The sequence below is a fragment of the Anabas testudineus genome, chromosome 8 (assembly GCF_900324465.2).
Source record: "Anabas testudineus chromosome 8, fAnaTes1.2, whole genome shotgun sequence".
Classification (NCBI taxonomy): domain Eukaryota; kingdom Metazoa; phylum Chordata; class Actinopteri; order Anabantiformes; family Anabantidae; genus Anabas; species Anabas testudineus.
Window position 1 is genome coordinate 20,674,820 of NC_046617.1, and position 23,919 is coordinate 20,698,738.

General features: G+C 38.8%; 1 protein-coding gene across 4 annotated transcripts in view; it reads right to left on the minus strand.

The window, feature by feature from the left end:
• Nucleotides 1-18,982, minus strand: part of pkn1b (protein kinase N1b) — a 28,412-nt gene extending 9,430 nt beyond the window's left edge. The window contains exons 1-4 of one of the 4 annotated variants that reach the window (XM_026348350.1): nucleotides 18,810-18,982; nucleotides 2,084-2,384; nucleotides 544-689; nucleotides 299-419 (exon numbers count right to left, since the gene is read on the minus strand). In XM_026348350.1, coding sequence (XP_026204135.1) covers nucleotides 299-419; nucleotides 544-689; nucleotides 2,084-2,384; nucleotides 18,810-18,830 — 589 coding nt within the window. In that variant the 5' untranslated portion in view covers nucleotides 18,831-18,982. Of the gene's footprint in view, nucleotides 1-298; nucleotides 420-543; nucleotides 690-2,083; nucleotides 2,385-4,532; nucleotides 4,893-7,243; nucleotides 7,471-18,809 lie in introns of those variants that run through there. The other 3 variants (XM_026348342.1, XM_026348325.1, XM_026348333.1) reach the window with 3 other exon arrangements.
• Between the last annotated feature and the right edge of the window lie 4,937 nt (nucleotides 18,983-23,919).

A 23,919-nucleotide genomic window follows, 5' to 3' on the forward strand; every position in this document is an offset into this window, starting at 1 on the left:
AGTCTTGCTCACTTCCTGGCTCCTCTCTAACCTCTGTTAAATGACCCGCGGCTTTTAGTTGTTGGGCAACATCAAGGGATGCAGGAACATCAATAAGGCTCTAACCTGGGAGGGCGAGAGAGCTGTAATGGACGGTGTGTGATAGTGTATGTGTGTTTCACTGTACGCTGAACTTCTAAAGCAACAATTGATCCATTACCACCAGCATCATAAAATATGCAGTGTATATAAGCTGAAAGACGTCAGGTGAGATGAAAAAGGAATTGAGAGGAAGAGGATAAAAAGCATATATAAGTACTTTGGTTGTCCTCAGACTGCTCTGTGGCCTGCATGGCCTTTCGGATCTGCATGCGGATGATGTCGATCTTCGTCTTGCTGTCCTGCAGCATCTGCTGAGCTGTCTGGAGGAGCTTCTTGTCCTGTGAGGGGACATTAACACAGGAGGAGATCAGACAGAGAGGAAAGACTACATATTTCAGAATGAGCAGTGGGGTACAGTGAAGTGAATGCTGGTAATAAGAGTTAATGCTGATTATTGAATACCTTGGTACCTCCATTGGCATAGATTGGGATCATGTTCTCTGCCCCCTGTTTCACCTTCAGCTCGATGTTCAGCTGCCGCTCCAAAGCTGCGATGCGGTCCTGATTGGGCGACGGTCGATTGACTGACCCTGGAAACTTGAGGGTATCTGTGCAAGAGTGATGGACAGAAAATTGTTATTGTTGATCTGGTCGCACATAAAGCTGAAGTGATTCTACACATTTTAGAACATTAACTCTGCTGTCTGCACTGCCCACAGTAGATTTTTCAGTCTGACAGTACAGTGGGAAAATCACGGCAAACGTTGAGTCCACAATTTAACCATTAAATCTGTAGTAGCTGGGTTCCTGGACCTTTAATGGTGTCAGCATAAAAATGGCATTAATGGTTTCACATGAATTATCACAGCAGCTGTTATAGTACTAGGGGTGGAACATGTTCTCATGCAATATTAAAATGTGACAACATTTAGGGTGAAAAGCGTTCTCATACAGCAGAGAAGCCCTTCAGTTGGTTCGTGGTGAAACCTTTTAGCTCGTTCTGCAGCAGTAGAACTAAAGTGACATTCACTACAAGTTCAATATTTACAACCTTCTAAAATTCATTTTGTTACTTCACTTAGAGATAAACTACTGTTCCAGTCATTTCTCATAAACAGTGTTAAAATAGACTCTCGTCTGGTTCTTGTGAGCAAAGCAGATTGTCACACCATGTTTAGTACAGTTGTTCCTCTATAGTACAGTATATATGTTGTATTTCGTTATATTTTTGTGGTCAGTACTTTATGACTAATGTTCTACTTTCTGCTTAGTGCTCATTATCCTATTTTAGCCTTGTACATTAAAGTATGACCGTGAATGTTATACCTGCTAAACGGAAGCATGTTAGCGCTGTAACTGTTAAAGTGTCAGCATGCTGTGCAGGGCTGTGGTCTGTAACAGGCTGCTCACACACATGGATGCAAAAAGCTGGAGCAGCGTCAGCTGAGCTGGCTTTTCAGTGTGTTTCTGTATTTTACCATCACTGTTTTCTTGTTCCATATTATGCTCCACCATGTTCCCGCTGTTTCACCACTGTTAAACTGGATAAGTGTGTTTAGACCATGAGTCATGTTGGTGCATCACTGGTTTGGTTCTTACCCACGAGCATGCAAGAGCTTTTTACTATATGAATCAAATTAAACTATAGTGTGGCCCAGTAACTGTCAATAAGCTGCATTTTTGCAGGTTTTGGCTTAAGGACCCGGACAACAGATCCAGGTTATTTTAAACCCTAAAAACCCAGACTCATGTTAAATCATGAACAATCTGATCTGGAGAACTCAGTGCTCCACATGTGAAGAACAGTTCTTAAGGTGTAGTTATAAACTGAAACTAATTAAAAACACACTGATCATTTTGTAGACCAGTTACCATTAGACCAATCCTGGAATACAATTACCAGTAATTGTATGGTAAGTAAGTAAACCCACTTTGGAATAAGCTATAATTTCACATAACCTAGTATTGGAATCAGAGCACTTTTCTGTGATAGACTTTGTACCTTTGTTGTCATCAGTGCCTTTAACCACAATATGTGCATCCAGCTCCTGCAGCTGTGCATGGAGGGCCTCCAGCTTGCGTTTGGAGCTGCGGAGCTGTGAGTCCACCTGCTGGGCATTCCTCTTGTCAGTTATGGCCCTGCGCAGGTTCTCCGCGCCTTCCTTGATCTTCAGCTCCTTGCGGATCTCCCTGCGGATCCTCTCGCGGTGCTCGTCCAGGCGCTGCTGCACACTGGAGTCTGAGAAGTCAGAGTTTTGGTCCAGACCAAGCTGCTGGAGCACCGAGAGCCCGCCTGGATCACCCTGAAGGAGGAGACAAGGAGGAGAGTGAGATGGTTCTCCATCGATACTAACTAAAGGGCCAGAAGAAGTAAAATGAATATTTTTTTAACATAAATTCTCCAAAATCAGGTTTTTGATGTGGATCTCTTCTTGAATCTACTTATATTAAAGTACTTTTTCTTAGTACTGAGTTTGTGTATTTCTGCCACCTCCTGGGATCACTCAGTTTGAGTTGAAAGAGAAACTGATTCAGCAGGCGGTATCTCCAGCTGAGAGCTGCAGAGCTGAGGTTGAGACAGACAAAGCTGGTGACAGTCACCCTGCACAGATCTGACACAGTGAAAACACTGTGGGACGAAAGGAGGGGAAACAGCAGCTCTGCGAAACCTGCCGAGCTGAGACTGTGGGGCGGCTCTTTAAGTGCAGAAATTGCTGAGTGCTCACATCAGTTCTCCTACTGATCAACACTAACCAGATTACAGAAGATTAGGACAGCATTAACACAGACTAAAATCAATCAGGGTCTCCGTCTGCTTCTGGACAGGTCACAGAGAAACATACACAGAGCAGGGGGTAAACAACCTGCTGGCTATGATCAATTATCAAATTAGAAATCCAATTCATATAAAGTAATGCATTACTGTGTTTAAAGAGATTGTTTCCTATTGCAACACAAGGTCCTCATGCAGCTAATGTTGAACACAGTGATGTAAACACCAACTCCAGGAACGTATCTGTATTCAGCACTGCTCTGACAGAAATACAGTATATTTCAACAGTTTTGTTGTTGTAGTCTCCACTTGTTTCCATACACAACAAACATGTTCTTTATTAATCTACTAGAAAGGACTGGAGATCACACACTCAGTGAGGACTGCCCCCTCCCGCTGATGTACAGTACAATGACGGGGCGCTCAGGGCCTTTCACTGCACCATGCAGCCAGCCATCCAGCTAAGCAGATCTGATTACAACTTCTTAGGTCTCTGTGTCCATCCAGCTACACGCAGCACTGGGGATACAGCTCTGCTCTCATTAAAACCATAATCCATCTGCAACACAATACAGTACAACAGCCAGGCACGGCCCGAGCAGCCAACCGGGGCCACGACCAAGCGCTTGCAGGATTTTAACTGCTGCATCAATGCAATGTTTGGTCATTGCACAACTATTTCACAAACTGGGACAAAGTCATGAGGAGTTTGGTCTCGAAGAAATGTTCTTCTAAGTACATTTACTCAAGAGCTGCACTTAAGCACCACTGGTCACTACTTTACCTTTTATTATTATTTACCTTTATTATTTTAATTCCACTACACTTCAGAGGGACATATTGTGGTTTTTACTCCACTACATGTACCTGACAGATTTCAAATTCAGATTTTGTTACTAAGCAGATGCAGATTGTTTGATTCTAATGAACTAATAAATACAGACAATCTTTACACATGAATACATTAGTTAATGTCCTGTAATATCATACAGTGCACGTATCATTCTGCAGAATAAATACTTTTACTTTTGGGACTTGAAGTATAGTTTGATACTAGTACTTGTGCAGTACTTTTTACTCAAGACCCGAACATGTTGGATTTCTGTAGAAACCTGATTTATAAAAATCTGGACTAGACTCAAACAGCCATGTTATTAACAACTATCAAGAAAACACTGATAAATATACTTTTATCAGTGAAATCCTTTTCGTAGTGTAGTACTTATGTTGAAGTACTTTTTTAGGTAACTGTTTGCTCTTTTTCTTGAGTTTGTCACTTCTGCACACCAGTGTCAGATACACATATATAAATACACATTATTCCAGAAGTTCTCAGTGTGAGCAGCAGCAGAGGTTATTCAAGACAGAAGAGAAAACAGCGGCCGAAACACAGCCACCAGCGACAGGAAGGGAGAGTTTGTGCCATGACGTACTCCTGTTCAACTCAATACAACTTAATCCCTGGTGTTTTACAACAAAGACCATCGGCAGCGAGGTGTAAGACAGTTCACACAGCGGGCGAATTAACAGCAGCACACTGGAACAAAAACTCACAAATGATTCGCAATGTTTTTACAGGAAGTGAACAAGGAAGCTGACAGAATAGAGAAGGGCCACGGTAATGGATGGAGAGAAAAAGGCGGCCATGTTGAGGCCTGTGCTGGTCACAGCTGCCTACCGAAGGCTCCGTGTCACTCTGCTCGGTCGGCACCAGGGAATCAACCAACTGATCCCCTGGCAGGTCCTCCAGTGCATCCTCACTGGCCATGTTTGGCCTGTCTCTGGCTTCACTCCAGGCACCCTCCCTCCCCTGTCTCACACACACTATCACACACACACACTGGCTGCAGCACCAATCAGGCAACACCAAGTGCTATTCCTGCCTCCTCAAAATCCAGGATGTCCTTCCCACCAGGAATCAGAAGGCAGTCTAAATCCAGAGCAAGTAAACGAGGTGGAGGAGAGGAAGAGTGAACAGCAAAGGCCGAGCCCCACCTCGCTGCTTCCTGTTCTGTTCGTTGCCAGATAGAGGCTGAGGCGTCATGCACTTTGTACACACACACACACACACACATTTGGGTGGTTTTGTAAGTGAGAGAGCTCACAGTCACTCTGCTTCCTGCTACTGGGTCTCTACAGCTGAGAGGCAGGCTGTTGTGACAGAAAGTGGTCATAATAAATATATTATATTCAACAAATTTGGAAGTACAATACAACAATATAGATACACTGTGGGAAGAAGAAGTTAAATTAGGAAATAAGATAATAAATGGCAGTTTGAACCTATACAAACAGCAAGAAAAGAGACTCAGAATAACTACAACAATACTTTAAACACCTACAGAAACAGACACACAATGACTACATGGAGACTCAAAGCAACTTTAAAGAGACACTGACACATACACCAACACAAACTGGGCTGCAGATTCTGGACCGTCCTCACTTTAACACAGAGTCTCTATAACATCATGATGAGTTTCTCTGTATTTCACTAAATAATGCAGCATCGGTGTTATTGACACCCCATCGCAGGAAGATGAACGGCACACACTGGCAGTACGGACCGATCACAGACCGGCTTCTACAGACCCTCTCATTGTGGTCTGACTCCTGTCCTCTTCCTGTCAGTGACAGACACTTTGGGTCATGGGCTTATCTGACTCAGGCACTCTGCAGTGCAAGGTCACTGACCCACCGAGTCCTCGCTGTGTGGCAGATGGCTCTTTCTGGCTCCATATATCTACAAGCTGTGTATAATGTGAACAAAAACAGAACCCAACGATTTAAGACCTAAAAATAATAGAAAAACACACATCAAATGTTGTTTTCTGAAAATATTTGCTCCTTTAGATTTTGTTCAGTAACATGAACATCTACTGAGGTCAACAGGTCAACATCATGATGGTTTTAAAAAGAGTCTTTCAGAAGTAAAGTTCAACGCTCTGAACGACTGTGTGGGAAAACAGTTTAACAACTTAAGAATAATCATTCTCAACATTAAACTACAAAGAATTTGGAGATTTCATCATCTGTGGTATAATTAAAAACTTCAGAGAATCTGAAGAAATAAAAAGTACACATGGGACAAGGCCAAAAGCCAACAATGAAGTGCTGTGATCTTTAGCCGCTGTAATAAAACCAGACATGATTCTGTAGTGGAAATCAGTCCACAGCCTCAGGAACACGTTACATCCATGTGCTAAAAGTAAAACTCATATTTCTAGGATCACCTTTTTCTTTAATTACAGCACACATTTGTCCCATCTATGTGTTAAAGTGACTTCTCATTCTCCCTGAAACCCTCTCGACTGACACGTCCTGGAATATGTCCGTGCCATCAGGGAAGAAATGAGATCCATTGAAACCTGGTCATTCAGTAGATTCATGCTAAACCTTGATTATCACAGCACATGGATCAAGTGCAAAGCTCTGAATCTTCTGCTTAGTAAAATCCAGGTGGTGACTTTTTTTGGTCAGTCAGTGTACAGGTTGGGAGCAACAAAATAATCTTTAAAAGAAAAACTGATGCAGCAAAACGTTTATCACGTGTCCCTGTACCAACTTATTAAAGACGTGTTGCTGGGATAAATTCAAAATGAGCACATTTCTTTCAGTAAACAATTAAACTGCTCAGTTTAGATGTGTCATTTATGTTTTACCATTTTCAAACAAACACAGGTTTGAAATAGACAAACACACAAAAACACACACACACACACACGAAAAAACACACACACACACACACACACATACAAAAACACACACACACGAAAAAACACACACATACAAAAACACACACACACACACACACACACACACAAAACACACACACACACGAAAAAACACACACACACACACACAACACATACAAAAACACACACACACGAAAAAACACACATACAAAAACACAAACACACACACACACACACACACACACAAACGAAAAAACACACACATACAAAAACACACACACACACACACACACACACAAAAACACACACACACACGAAAAAACACACACACACACACACACACATACAAAAACACACACACACACGAAAAAACACACACATACAAAAACACAAACACACACACACACACACACACACACACGAAAAAACACGCACATACAAAAACACAAACACACACACACTCACTCACTCACACACACACACACACACACACACACACACACACACACACACACACAGAGCAGTTCTTCCTATTGACTCACCACCAACCCCATCAGGGAATAGGAAGTAAAATAACATGAAGTTAAGCCAGTTAATGTGAACTACGGACACTTTCTTCTCCTTATCACAGTATCACTATATGAACTAAATGCTTCTCCCTTTACTGTGATCTGGTAGTAAAATAACTTCTTACCAAGCTGCTGTGACTCTCAGAGTTTCTTGGACCATGTAGACCGCTTGCTGCAGAGATAGCAGGCCCCATGCATCCATACTGTCTATCACCTTCACGAATACGGCTGAGCTGTCATTCCTAAATGAAATCTTTTAAATTTAAACCTGCACACAAACTGCTGTGTCGCCTGTTGCACCAAACTGCCCCGTTCATTGTGTCTGTGAAAGAGATGCAGTTACTAAAACGGTGCAGACCACAGTATCAGGAACTAAGATCGGTTTATACGTAGAGCTTTTAAAGTTACAGTCTCACCCAGTTCACCTGATCAGGATTGACCTGGAACACGTCCACTGTGTAATTAACCCACTAACACCCACATTTTATGTGTTCATATCTGGCTATTTACAGCATCACAAATATTAAGGAGCTTATTCACTAAAGGACATGATGTTAACTCGGGTAAATTAGCAACGTTCATTTGGAGTCATGTTCTTGAGCCGTGTTTTTGCTGTCCACCACCTCCTGAGAGAAATATCTGGCTCTTCAACCACACTCCACAATGTTCACCTGTTAGTCTATAACGGTGTCTATCTGCTACAGAGGATTCATGCCTTACTAACAGGACGACCAGCTGCACAATCAGACCTCTCTAAATGATCCTAAATGCAGCTGCACATCTCATTATTTTAAATCACCCAGAAAGGTCAATGTCACACCGCTGTACATCACCCTGTACCTGTACTCTTCCAGCTTCCAGCTCTAACAGCTTTGAATCACCTTTGAGTCACCATCAAACCATCACTAACTTCTAGTTCATGGCTTCTGTTTACAAAGTGCAAGAGTGGAAGAGATTCTGTTATTTGTCAGAGGCGATTAGACCCTAGTGCCTCAACTTTTAAATCTTCTAACTACAAACAGGTACTCAGTTACAAATGTCAGTAACACTGGTGCTGCATGCAGCTGTTGTCTACTTGAATGTGTTGATACCATCTTAAGCCGTGTGCAGGATGTGTGGTTATCCAAAATAACCTAGAAATAGTTCCACAACTATCAGGTCAGGTTGACCTGTGAAGTTAGCTTTGTAATTACTAAGATCCTTCTATAAGTTGGTTAGCTCAGGCTATGCTATGTTTGTTCTCAATGGAAAGATTAGATTCTGTGTTCTGGAAGTTGAGTCATGGAAACTGGACTTCCTTCTTGTTAGGTTGAAATGTTTTGCTACTCATCCAAGTAGCTCCTTCAGTGTTAGATTCTGTGGTTACAGTGTTAATTTGGTAGTTAGGACAAAAAGGAAGAAGCCACAGGATGAGCGACAGAATAGGAATCGTTATTTGCACAGAACAGTGTAATAATCTTAATTTAGATTAAGGACAGTCAGGATGACAACATTAGATAGATTAGAAACAAACCTTTGTGAGCACTCTTCTTTCAAATGTCTTACAGCATCATTTCAGTCTCTCTCAGTGTAACACTACAGGAGTTTGATTTAAGGGTGATTACCTCAGTAATAAATGACTACCTGATCTCCCTCCTTTATAGAAAACGTGGCTTTTAACACCACCTTCGAATGTGGTACTTTGGAAACAGCTAGAAATACTTCTGTAATACAAACGAGCACTTTAGGAGTTTAACTAAGCCTCTTGAGTTCTTGGCACATTCAGTCAACATAACAAAAGGTCACTGCTGTTTTTCACTGTTATGAAACCGACTGTCTGAGACACAGGGTTTGATTTGCTGAGGTGCTTAGGTGACACCATGTTGCCAAAGTATTGGGAACAACAATTTTCTACATGTCGCCCAACATCTTCAATCTATTTCACCCCTTTAGCCATTTTGTGTCTTTCCTATTTGTCTTTATTCTTCATCTTATTGCCCATTTGTCGAGCTTTGTCCTGTCACACACTCGGATCTGCAGACTGTGGCCGGTGCTGCTGCTGGGTGACAGAAAGCCATCCCTCTGATTAACTTTTAATGACCCGTCAGCTCAGCTGGGCTCGCCTGGGTCTATAAATAGAGAATAGGTCCATTTTGTTGGGGGTAGAGACAGTAGGGAAAAGCTCTAACTCTGTTGCTTTATTACTCATTCATTCACTTACTCACAACAACTACAACTCACACGCAACAATAATAACGATGGAGCCTGTGAGAGGACTTTTAACCTAATTGTTATAGTGTAGTGTTGCCAAAAATACTAACCATTTAATAATTGAGACATTTATTATAGGGGATGAGGGATTTCCAGGAAGTTGATGAAAATGTGTTTATTATCAGGAAGATGTGGAAGAAAAATCTAAGAAAATATTTTTTCTTCTTGTTACAGCCACAGACGAAAACATCACACAAAGGTTTGCATCACATAGATTTGAAGTTCAGAGTTGCAGTTGAATGTAAAAACAGATTTAGGTGAAAACAACAACAACAATCAGAAAGATGCCTTTTCTCAAATGGAAAGATAAGTTTTGAACTGGGGCGGCTTGTCAATCAACAATCAATGTTTGGACAAATGTTTGTAACAGATGCTAATTACCAAGATAACTGGACGTTTTCCTCTACAGGAAACATTACTCCAGTCTGGTCTAAAAGTGAAGAGTTCAGGAACAGTTTCGAGTGTGGATCACTGGAGTTTCAAAAATGCTAAGACGTCGTTCAGGGCACTGGACACTAAACTGCTGGGCGTGAATAGACACCGTGCAACTCAACTTTCATAAACACAGCTGCTGAAACACCACTCAGCAGCGCTGCCACACTAACAATTCAACTGGATTATAACAGGTATAAAACACTGAATAGCAGGGAAAAAGAAATAAATTATGACCTGAGTCTAAGTCTTCTAAAAACCAGGGCAGCCAGCCTTCACACAAACCTAATGCTATCTTTCCAAAAACACAACATACTTTGCTTCTGCTGCCTAGAGAACACACACAAAGTATTTTCAACTACTCTGTGAATCGAAAGACAAAAAACAGCAGGCAGTCAACTTCCAATCAACAAAGCTTCTATGAGCTTTGAAAATGTCAGTCATTAGAGGATCTGATAAGAGACCACAGTCACTCCTGAAAAAATAGATCTTAGTGTTTCTAGAAAGATGCTGATGCTTTCTGAATGGAAGTTGAATGGATTCCATGGACGCTGCACCTAAAGACACTCCTGCACTGACTTCAGCATCCAGATGAGCAAAGACAAAGAGGGAGACAGCAGAAGAGGTCCGAATTCCCTTAATAGCACCATTCATCACGTTATAAACACAGCTCGTAAAAGAGAGAGAGACAGAATCTGGGAGACAAAACATGAGTTTAAATTCTCCTCACATCCTGATGTCTGCACACAGCCTCATTCAGCAGGCTGGGGATGGGATTTGGGTTAAGAGGGGGTGGCTGGGGGGGTTATTTGGAGGTTTGGGTGGAGGGTGAACACTGAATTCCAATTAATCTCTCTAAACACACACACACACACACACACACATTGCTTCATGCCACTGCACAACAGATAAAATAAAGTGATGGATGCCAAATGAAAAACATCAATAATACACAGATGGAAGAAAAGCTTGAGCACTAACACCCATGTGGTACACACACACACACACACACACACACACACACACACACACACACACACACACACACACACACACACACACAACTAATGTACTGTAACTGGTTGTTAATGAATAAAACAGCACTCTAAGGCAACATCAGCTGGATATTGAAAGTACTAACAGGAGGAAATGTTGCTCCTCATTATGTCAACACAGCAGATCAGGGGGAAGTCTGTGTACAACAGACTGCAGAGTTACCGTCAGGACAAGCTCAGTCTTAAATGGGTGTGTGGGTCAATACAGTGGTGCAGAGTAACTAATATTACCATTAAACTCTTTACTCCATTATAAAATATTTTAAAGCTTCAGTAACAAAGTTAGATTAAACTACACATAAAACTATTACCAATAAACTAATTGGCTGGTAATTTTATATATATATATAACTTCTTAACTTTACGTTTTCCTGCTTATTCCTTATTTTTATTCTTTTATTCTTGATCATTCGAGGACTATTGTTTGGCTAGAGTACTGTGAAGGTGTTTGTCTCTCTGTTTAATTGTAATGAGTTGTAATTATAATAGAACTATTATCCACAGTCCTGTAGAAAATAGTTACGTTTGTGAACATCTCTTATCTGTAAAATGACCAGTTTTTGTTTTAAAGGAGCTTTTGAACAGCACAGTGAAGGATTTAAGCAGTTGAGCTAACAAGCTAGTGGCTGAAGTCTTCTACTTAAACACACAGATGTGCTATCAGACTACTTTAACAGTGATCCCTGTCAAATTATTTTATATTTTAATATTTTCATGACAAAGCTGTGGAGAAGCCACCAACACGTGTCTCTGTCACATGAAACTCACAGAGGAAGTGATTAAAAGTGGATGGAAAAAGTTCTGTGACACTCACACGAAACGCTGCCAGGAGTTTACACGGAAAGACAATTGTCAACATTTTGCATTTTGACATGTTGGATCAGGCCGTCATGATAATATAATAACACAAAGAAAGTTTTATTCCCTATTTTTACAACACTAAAATGTTACTGTGCCTCTTTACGACCAGGAGAACAAAACTAAACCAAATGCATATTCCCAGCTGTAGTCCGGTTAGGATTTCAACTCTGGCCCTTTATGAATGAGTTCACAGCTTACAGAATGTACCTTGGACTATGTGTGCTGCCTGTTAATCCCTAAAATCCCTCATATTCCAGGGGAACTTCTGTTGCCAAATCTCCTTTAGCTGTTTGACAGAGTAACATGGCTGTATGTATGTACATCCTCTGCACTTGCAGAGTTTGATACAGACATGAGTAGATGATTCTCCCAGCCTGGATAAACAGAACAAAGACTATGCTGATGGAACCGCAACACAAAGACCACTGGAGTCTGGTCTAGTTTGAGTTGGGTCTAGTTTTCCCTGACATGGGTCTATCAGTGAACTTCTGAAGACTTCTTTAAACCTACAAGACTGGTTTAACAAAAGGTTTTACTACTCATCCTACCTCATTCAGAGGAGCAGCAACTGAGCAGCTCAGAGTTTTAACAACAAGTGGACATAAATCCAACAGACGTAGCCCAGTTTTCTCTGAACGTTTCAGTGAGAACCAACAGCACGTGAAAAAGGCTGCAAACAATGTTGTTGACCTACAACAGTCAACCTGGATAAGGGTGTTACTGAGAGCAGAACTAACAATTAGCAAAACAGACTAAATACATGAGAGAGCACAGAAAACGTAATGAAGAGGAGAGTATTTTAAAGTGCAAGATGAAAAATAGGTAGGTGTCATCGAGCAGTGTGGTTTCAAGACTAAGTATCAGCTGCACCATAATCTGAGACCGTCTTTGAATGTTTGATGCCCTCACCAAGGTTTGCACAGTGCCACGGAATTTGCTGACCACACCTGCAGACAATCTGACAATCAGTGTGATGTGGGCTGCAGGCTTCATATTAACAGAATATCCTGTGTTTTCTCTAAGTCACAAATCCACAGGGGACAGGGCTGAATGGGAGCCATGCTGCTGCTCCTTTTTCACTCTGCAGACACACACCACGCTAGGACAGCAGAGAGTAAGGCTGTGTCACAATTAATTATTTTTATATCACAGTCATACCCTGTGTGATCTGAATCTTACATGACAATTATTCATCCATGTTGGTACTAACTTCTACTGCAGCAAACAAGTGTTTTCTTTTACTTCTTCAGTCGTATCAACAAATGTCAGGCCTGTGTTACACCAGGAAACGGGGGCAGATGTGAAAACACCCTCTCACCTGTTACCAGCAAAGAAGAAAACAGACCTTATGTGAACCACACCCTCAGGTGAGACTGTCTACAACTGAATTAAAGAGAAGCATCTACCTGTGAGGCTTTTCCCTCATTTAACAGAAAAACAAGTTTTTTTAAAAAGAGGTTTGATATTTCATGTTGATATTTAAGATGGAGTACAGACATAATGAAAACAGAATTATTTTGTTTAAGGGTTGTGATCTCAATTGAAATAAAAAGGAGGAGTCATTTTCGCACAGACTGGTTAGAAGAAAGAGAAAAAGTGCTGCACCATGATGCACTCAACATAGATTTTCCAGTGTTGACTACTCTTATAGATCTTCCATAATTCAGCATCTTACAGCCCCAGTATCTCACAGGAAACAGCCTGGAACATGAATGAGCTACAACGGCAACAGGATTTTATTCATTATCCCCCACTCTCTGGGACAAATCCAAATTCAGATGTTGCGTAAATCATGCGCGGATGTCCACAGGAGATTTTACCAGCAAAACAAATGTGTAAATCTGTGGTTATTAAGATTTCCCCCCACTGTGCCTATGTGTTTCTTACTCCTGGATCTGGCAGATAACAGGTCAACATGCTTTATGATGGACACACACTACGCTCCACATAGAGCATCAGGAGGGGACACGAAGCAGGAATGGCTGAGCGAGGGTGATGGAAATGGACGTGGAAAGCAGATTAAAAATTATTCTGGCTGTAGGGCTGAGGAGGATAAGAGGACCACTCCAGAATGCAGATGATTATCCCTCTGTACTGACGTTGTTTATTACGATGGCAGGAGAAGTAAAAACACACAAAGTGACACAATTGTTCAATAATAATATTAGTTCAAGTAGAAAGTAATAGAGAATGAAAAGACGTTCTTGAAACAAGAGACAGACAACATAAGATCACTAAAACAACTTTTGCTTGCTAGAACCGTTTGTCCTGTTCACATTGGCCATGAAGAGTTCACGTTCTAAACACAATCCACAGACCTTATTTTGTGTCTCGTTGGATACTTGCAGTAGATCAAACGCATGTAATGCTGAAAATTGAAATTGTCTTCGGGAAAAAAACTGAATCACCGAACATCATCGGGTGTAAGTCATTCTGCAAGTGCTGCTTAAACAGACCTGTGCAAAACTGTGTACGTACATAGTTTTTAGTTTTTTGACTTAGCCACTCATTTCGATTTGCGCAACTTAGGTGCCGTATTTAAGTTTCAAACGAACTGTTGCTCTAATGAGTAGCAGACATATGTTCTATGTTCTAATAGTTGAAACACTCACAGATTACATAACAAATCAAACCTTTGTCTACTAATAGCCACACAAACGTCCTCTCTCCCAAAACTCAGGCGAACTTTCACCCATGAGATCCACCCGTCGATGAGCTCTACCATCTACATCCTCAGAAACTGAGGACATTTTACAAGAAGCACAGCCCGTAAACAACTCTTTAGACCATATGATCACATTTGGTCCAGTTTGGATGAATCACAGCACGGCTGAAATGCAGAGGATGATTCCAGAAGTTGGCAAAGACAAATCTTTCTAATAAAATGATTTCTTAATGAAACAGGATCAGATCTCAGTCTTTACTGAAAATATTTGACCAACTCTGTTTTTAATTAGTTTTTATTCATTTTATGTGTTTTTTAATGAAATCTCTACAGGGAACAAATGATGGGGGCTGCAGGTGACACCACGCTGCAGTGCACACTCTCTCCTCTGTCTCGTCCTGTCTCCTGCACTTGTCAGTGTTTCATCACCATCAGGTGAAGCAGTGAACCAATGGTAATGTGCAACAATGGAGCTCTATGGGTCAGAGGGCCATGATACGTGAAGGTAACGCACTACTAGTTGCTGTCATTAGGAAACATATAGAAGCCTTATCTGTTAATAAGAAGACGGCACATATTACAGCCGTGTAAATAAAACAACATTCTTTGCAGTCTGCCAGTCAGAAACTAGACGTCCAGTCACATCCCAGCACAACCCTCATTGTCCTGTTTCTTCCCCGGACTTTCCCTTTGCAGACGACTATTTATACTCCTCCAGGCACAACCCTTATAAGTTCTTGTGCATTGTTGTCTTGTAGGGTAAAAAAAGCCAAACTCACAATAGCACCTGTAGCTATAGCTGCTATTTGTGCTTCAGTATCACACTGTTCCATCAATTCAGCCTCAGAGACTTTCATAACAACAATGGGTGCAGTTTGGGTTACATTTGGAAGGGCAGGCTTGTTGTTAGTCTGCTCTGCTACTACCTCTGTCTTCCCCTCTCAAGCAGGTAATAACAGCTGCTGCTCTTTTCTTCCCTGCATGTCTCACTTTTATGGCCTCTGGGCTGACAGAACAGATAGTCCACTGTCGAAGGCAGCATCATGGCCGACTGCTCTGTTGCTCCTCGGGTCTGTATTCCCTTTAAATTAAACACCGCTCCTGCAGCACAGCACACAGGCTATCACATGACCTCTGTACGGTGGTGGGATAACTCATCTCAAATGCCTCAGGTGTAACCACAATCAGGTCACACAGTCCAGGTTCCTCTCTACCTCAGTTTCTACTCAAACGTGTGTCAACCTCACTTTTTTACTTCCTACATAATTTTTCTGTGTGACATTAAAACTTCCTTTAAAGCTGACTAACACCAGACCACAGCAAAATTAAGAATTAGAACTCCTGATTGTATGGTGGGCTAACACGCTAACCAGTAAAACTGCATGATTCTCTGTAAAATATGAATCCTGGTACATCACACACTAAGAATTAAGACGTTGATTTTCTCTCACGATTCTTGAGCAATATCTTTTGTTATATTTTTCATGAGTTGTGTATACATTGCTATCTTTATGAGGACAAAACAAACGGGAAATGAGCCTGTCTGCTAATTATAGACCATCATAGACCTCTGGTCTGCTCTTAATAATATACTGCAATAATACACTTGCAACAAGTCAGCGTGTCCTGTACTAAAATATCAGCCACACAGAGATAAGAGAGAAAAAGTGCTGCTGCAGCTGTTTTAATACGCATCTAGCAGGATTATTCTCCAAGTATGGTTTACAGTATATAAAATAGTTAATAACCTACCCTAATTTGAAGTGATATATCTGACCACCCATTAGATTTTGTCAGTATTGTCAATACACAGCTCCCTTTTACCTCTGAGTGACATTACCGACATTAGAAAACTACTTTAGCAACCAATCAATGCCAGTTTCTCAGGCAAACACATGGCTCCTAAATGACTCATTTCCTTTGTGAACTTCCTATCCCAGAGTTATTCTGACAGAATCATCATTTCCAGACTGAATTTTTGATTTGTTGCTCATCATTTATCCAACGTGCCCTTTTTAGCAACATATTCTTCAGCCCTGTCATCCCAACGACCCCTTAAACCTTTCAAAACTCTCTCACACAACTAGCGTAGATATATTTAAACACAGCTGGGCCAGTGTAACTAGCAGTTAGATGAGGCTTCACCAGTTTCGCTGTAGGCTTCAGTCTTAGAATCCACAATAACTAATCCTCTGAAAGGCTGGTTGCATGTAGCAACAACAGCTGGTGTTGAGACTGGTCAGCTGCATGAAAGAGGTCTTTAGACTGACACTAAAACAGCTGTGGATACCCCCTAATACATCAGCATTCCTTCTCTAACTGGGACAGTTTGACTGCACCCTAATGAACGCGGTTAGGGCTGGATGCACCCACACAGTTAAACATGTCCCATCAGTGCATTGGAGCCGTAATGCAGCAGTTACATGCTTGTCTACTGGTGTCTGGGGGAGAGACAGATTTCTGCAGACATAGTGTAATCCTGGATTCAGGAAGGGGGGCTGGATGTTTGGGGGAGGTTGTATACATGTGTGTGAGCCTGTGTGGGTGACTGAGGGCACTAATGCTCAGGACATCAGAGACACAGAGAAGTCCACAGTCTCCTAATCCTATTATCCATAGCAGTGGCAGCTGGAGACACACATAACTCTGAGTGTGATGCAAGACATCACTGCGTATTACAGATAGAGATGTCCCAAGGCTGCAGAGGACAATGAACATTAGATTGTGTGGATGTGAAAAATAATTTGGAAACACTAGAGACTGAGGTCGGTCAAACGCATCGATTCACTAAATTCTGACTATTTAGACACATTCAGCAGCAGCTTCTCTTGTTGCTCCAGTGCTGACGCAGTTAATGCTTCAAATGACAAAGGTGGTTTCAGTTCACTAATGGACGTCAACTCTGGGACAAATTTCTGCAGTGTCACAGGTACAGAGAGACTGGAACTGTGACAGCGTGTCCTTCCTATAATCTATAAATTCCAGAAAACACACTCAAAAACATTTCTGTGTTAACAGGCGACAACTTCTTTGTGTAAAGAAAAATTCAAAATGTGACAAAGCAAAGACACTGATGTGCGTTTCAAGTGTGATAAAAATGTTACAAGGCCAAAAACCAAACATAACTGTGACATCCATGATTATAACCGACAGACCACCAACAGTTCTGGGACAGAAGTGTTTTTCTAAGAGTGTCCTCAGAAGTCTTTAAGTGCCATTGAAAAAATGAAGCACTTTCTAGGATGATCAATAAAAAGTCATCTGGAGTTGCTTGTGCTGTTCACCACTGCAGGAGGAAGCAGTAGCTCTTTGACTTGCAGAACTCTTACAGATACTAACAACAGGAAACCAACCAAAATAAAAAATTCATGAGAGGGTTGCCTGAAAGCGTACGGCACGTTATAGTCTCAGCAGGAGGTTTGATTTCTTAAAGCTGTCTAAAGGAGAAGGAGGGCTAACGCATAAACAGGCTGCGAATCAATGACTGCAGGAGGAGCAGGACTGGGGGGGGGGGCACAGAAGGACCAACGGTTGAGCTACACTTTACCCTGATGGCCTCGTTCTGAGCGAGTAGAGATAATGTGTTATTAACAGAGGGGAGAGGGATAAAGAGAGGAGGCAGGGTCATTTCAGTTCTTCTCTGTGAGTCTAGCAGTCGTGACCTCCAACAGGATGAGTGTCTGCAACAGTACAGCCTTGATGAGCCACTCAGGGGAAATATTGAGACGAGAGATGAAGCTCAATCACCGTGTTGCTCGGGTTCTGTCCACTCTGACATGTCGAGCTTATCATTATTACCAAGATGGCCCTTAGATCTCAATCAGCCGCTGCTAACTGCCTTATTGTAATAGTTTTTATTGTATATAATTTGTTTATCCACCTGTTTTCTGTGTCTCTGTACCAGGCTAGTTGGTGGCTCTGGCTGTTAAAACATCCAGTAACAAGTGCAGTAACAATTCAAAAGTGTCAGATCGTCCAGTGGATTGTGAGTAACATGACCCGTTATGTTAAAACACCTGTGTGAAGTCAAATCAGGTTACTGTATGTGCACAGACACATGTTGGCTCACCTTTCTGAGGCTGCACCCACCACCCATACTGTCTGTTACTAAACCAGCCATGTGCCACATTCAACCTTTAATATTTAACATCTGTCACTGCTGCGTCCTGGACTGGACTCACACCAGGTAACTGGGACTCACACCAGGTAACTGGGACTCACACCAGGTAACTGGGACTCACACCAGGTAACTGGGACTCACACCAGGTAACTGGGACTCACACTGACTTCACCTGAATCAAAAACAGAAGTGGATCCAACCTGTGTTGTTTTCAAATGTTTTAAAGACCAACGCTTTTAGGAATTCTCCTCAGAGACCAGAACAAGGAGAGAAATTAAGAAAATAGAAATTAAAGTTGTGGGACTCACTTGTAGCTCGTTAATGGCCATGGAGCTGTGCAGACAGACAGATACTGTGTCTCACTGCAGCCTCCGGATCATTGTAGACACCAGCTCAAGTCCTTCAGAGGTTTCAGTCCTGGAAACAAAACAAAACACTCCCGGAAAAGTCTCGGTCCGAAGCAGCGAACCACACAGTCATTCACCGGGGGCGTTATGTCGGACGACGGACCATCACCTCCGGACAGCTGCGGGTCAACTGTTGGACTCGGACCCGCATCACGCAGCGCACCGGGTCCTGTGGGGGTGTCAGACGGACCGCCGCCGCAGGATGTCTGCTCATCCTCGGGGACGGAGACGCTGCAAGGAAACCCGAAACCAGACACACTTCAGCGCCGCACTCTGCTCTGCTTAGCACCGCAAACTGAGGCCATGTTCCCAGCGGAGGGGCCCTCCTGCTCGGCTCTGCGGAAGGCTGAGGACCGGTGAGTGATGCTCCGGGGGGGGTGAACAAGTGGGAACTCAGCTCACTGACTTCCGGTGTGAACCGTCACAGTAAAAGTTTAAAACTGCAGCAGAAGATCATTCAGTTAAAACAAGTTTAATAGTTCGTCTCTCAATCTCAACTTTGTAGAAACAAGCTCCAGATAAAGTGGCTAAAGCAAATAGTTAGCTTATTGGTTAGCAAGCTAATGTTAGCTACTGAAAACCACTGGTTTGAAATCCCTTTAAAAACAACGGAGCTAGCGTTGTTCTGTGTCTCTCTACAAGTGTGAGGTACTTCTAACTAACTATCTAACTAACTAACTAACTAACTAACTAACTAACTAACTAACTAACTAACTAACTATCTATCTAACTAACTATCTATCTAACTAACTATCTAACTAACTATCTAACTAACTAACTAACTAACTATCTAACTAACTAACTATCTATCTAACTATCTATCTAACTCTAACTAACAAACTAACTAACTAACTAACTCTAACTAACTAACTCTAACTAACTAACTCTAACTAACTCTAACTAACTAACTAACTAACTAACTAACTCTAACTAACTCTAACTAACTAACTCTAACTAACTAACTCTAACTAACTAACTAACTCTAACTAACTCTAACTAACTAACTAACTAACTAACTCTAACTATCTAACTAACTCTAACTAACTAACTAACTCTAACTAACTCTAACTAACTAACTAACTAACTCTAACTAACTCTAACTAACTATCTAACTAACTCTAACTAACTAACTAACTAACTCTAACTAACTAACTATCTAACTAACTATCTAACTAACTAACTATCTAACTAACTAACTAACTATCTAACTAACTATCTAACTAACTATCTAACTAACTATCTATCTAACTAACTATCTATCTAACTATCTATCTATCTATCTAACTAACTAACTCTAACTAACTAACTCTAACTAACTCTAACTAACTCTAACTAACTAACTCTAACTAACTATCTAACTAACTAACTAACTAACTAACTAACTAACTAACTCTAACTAACTCTAACTAACTAACTATCTAACTAACTATCTAACTAACTAACTAACTAACTAACTAACTAACTAACTAACTCTAACTAACTCTAACTAACTAACTATCTAACTAACTCTAACTAACTAACTAACTAACATCTAACTAACTATCTAACTCTAACTAACTAACTATCTAACTAACTCTAACTAACTAACTCTAACTAACTAACTCTAACTAACTAACTCTAACTAACTAACTAACTCTAACTAACTAACTCTAACTAACTAACTCTAACTATCTAACTAACTCTAACTAACTAACTATCTAACTCTAACTATCTATCTATCTAACTAACTAACTATCTAACTAACTATCTAACTAACTAACTAACTCTAACTAACTCTAACTAACTCTATCTAACTAACTATCTAACTAACTAACTATCTAACTAACTATCTAACTAACTAACTAACTAACTCTAACTAACTCTATCTAACTAACTATCTAACTATCTATCTAACTAACTAACTAACTAACTCTAACTAACTAACTATCTAACTAACTCTAACTAACTAACTCTAACTAACTCTAACTATCTAACTAACTCTAACTAACTAACTAACTAACTAACTAACTATCTAACTAACTCTAACTAACTCTAACTAACTAACTAACTCTAACTAACTCTAACTAACTAACTCTAACTAACTCTAACTAACTCTAACTAACTAACTAACTAACTAACTATCTAACTAACTCTAACTAACTAACTAACTCTAACTAACTATCTAACTAACTCTAACTAACTAACTATCTATCTAACTAACTCTACCTAACTAACTAACTAACTAACTAACTAATTAACTAACTAACTCTAACTAACTAACTAACTCTAACTTGTAAATATTCAGTTCGCTGTGTGTTGAAATCATTTGAACCGGTTTCGCCGAGTTGCATGTTTCAAACCTAAAACAAAGATGGCGTCCTGTTGGCTAGCAGGAACCAACATACCGTAAAACGCGTTAGAATCATTTAATAGAACCATTTTTGTGTGCATGTTTTGTCTTTATAGATTATAGTTATCAGTTTATCAGAACAGTGGGTTTAAACAAAAATCTAAGCTTTTAAAACATTTTATTCTAATAAATGAAAGACGCAAACTGATGCTAGCGTTTACACTATGCGAGCTGCTAAAGCTAACGCTAGCTCACTATTAGTTAATCAAATTACTCATATCATTAATATATATTCAGTCTATAACTAGAGAAACATTTATATATATTCAGTCTATAACAAGAGAAACATTTATATATATATTCAGTCTATAACTAGAGAAACATTTATATATATATTCAGTCTATAACAAGAGAAACATTTATATATATTCAGTCTATAACAAGAGAAACATTTATATATATTCAGTCTATAACGAGAGAAACATTTATATATAAATTCAGTCTATAACAAGAGAAACATTTATATATAAATTCAGTCTATAACAAGAGAAAACATTTATATATATTCAGTCTATAACTAAGAAACAGTTATATATATATTCAGTCTATAACAAGAGAAACATTTATATATATTCAGTCTATAACGAGAGAAACATTTATATATATTCAGTCTATAACAAGAGAAACATTTATATATAAATTCAGTCTATAACAAGAGAAACATTTATATATATTCAGTCTATAACTAGAGAAACATTTATATATATATTCAGTCTATAACAAGAGAAACATTTATATATATTCAGTCTATAACTAGAGAAACATTTATATATATATTCAGTCTATAACAAGAGAAACATTTATATATATTCAGTCTATACAAGAGAAACATTTATATATAAATTCAGTCTATAACTAGAGAAACATTTATATATATTCAGTCTATAAACAAGAGGAAACATTTATATATAATTCATCTATAACGAGAGAAACATTTATATATATTCAGTCTATAACAAGAGAAACATTTATATATATTCAGTCTATAACTAGAGAAACATTTATATATAAATTCAGTCTATAACAAGAGAAACATTTATATATAAATTCAGTCTATAACTAGAGAAACATTTATATATATTCAGTCTATAACAAGAGAAACATTTATATATATTCAGTCTATAACAAGAGAAACATTTATATATAAATTCAGTCTATAACAAGAGAAACATTTATATATATTCAGTCTATAACTAGAGAAACATTTATATATATTCAGTCTATAACAGAGAAACACATTTATATATATCAGTCTATAACTAGAGAAACATTTATATATATTCAGTCTATAACTAGAGAAACATTTATATATATTCAGTCCATAACAGAGAAACATTTATATATATTCATCTATAACAAGAGAAACATTTATATATATCAGTCTATAACAAGAGAAACATTTATATATATCAGTCTATAACAAGAGAAACATTTATATATATCAGTCTATAACTAGAGAAACATTTATATATATTCAGTCTATAACTAGAGAAACATTTATATATATATTCAGTCTATAACTAGAGAAACATTTATATATATTTTCAGTCTATAACAAGAGAAACATTTATATATATCAGTCTATAACAAGAGAAACATTTATATATATATTCAGTCTATAACAAGAGAAACATTTATATATATCAGTCTATAACAAGAGAAACATTTATATATATATTCAGTCTATAACTAAGAAAACATTTATTATATTCAGTCTATAACTAGAGAAACATTTATATATATATTCAGTCTATAACAGAGAAACATTTATATATATTCAGTCTATAACTAGAGAAACATTATATATATATTCAGTCTATAACTAAGAAACATTTATATATATTCAGTCTATAACTAGAGAAACATTTATATATATTCAGTCTATAACATAAAGAATATATAGTCTATAACTAGAGAAACATTTATATATATATTCAGTCTATAACAAGAGAACATTTATTAGTCTTAACAAGAGAAACATTTATATATATATCAGTCTATAACAAGAGAAACATTTATATATATTCAGTCTATAACAAGAGAAACATTATATATATATTCAGTCTATAACAAGAGAAACATTTATATATATTCAGTCTATAACTAGAGAAACATTTATATATATTCAGTCTATAACTAGAGAAACATTATATATATATTCAGTCTATAACTAGAGAAACATTTATATATATTCAGTCTATAACAAGAGAAACATTTATATATATTCAGTCTATAACAAGAGAAACATTTATATATATTCAGTCTATAACTAGAGAAACATTTATATATATTCAGTCTATAACTAGAGAAACATTTATATATTCAGTCTATAACTAGAGAAACATTTATATATATATTCAGTCTATAACAAGAGAAACATTTATATATATATTCAGTCTATAACAAGAGAAACATTTATATATATTCAGTCTATAACAAGAGAAACATTTATATATATATTCAGTCTATAACAAGAGAAACATTTATATATATATTCAGTCTATAACTAGAGAAACATTTATATATATTCAGTCTATAACAAGAGAAACATTTATATATATTCAGTCTATAACAAGAGAAACATTTATATATATTCAGTCTATAACAAGAGAAACATTTATA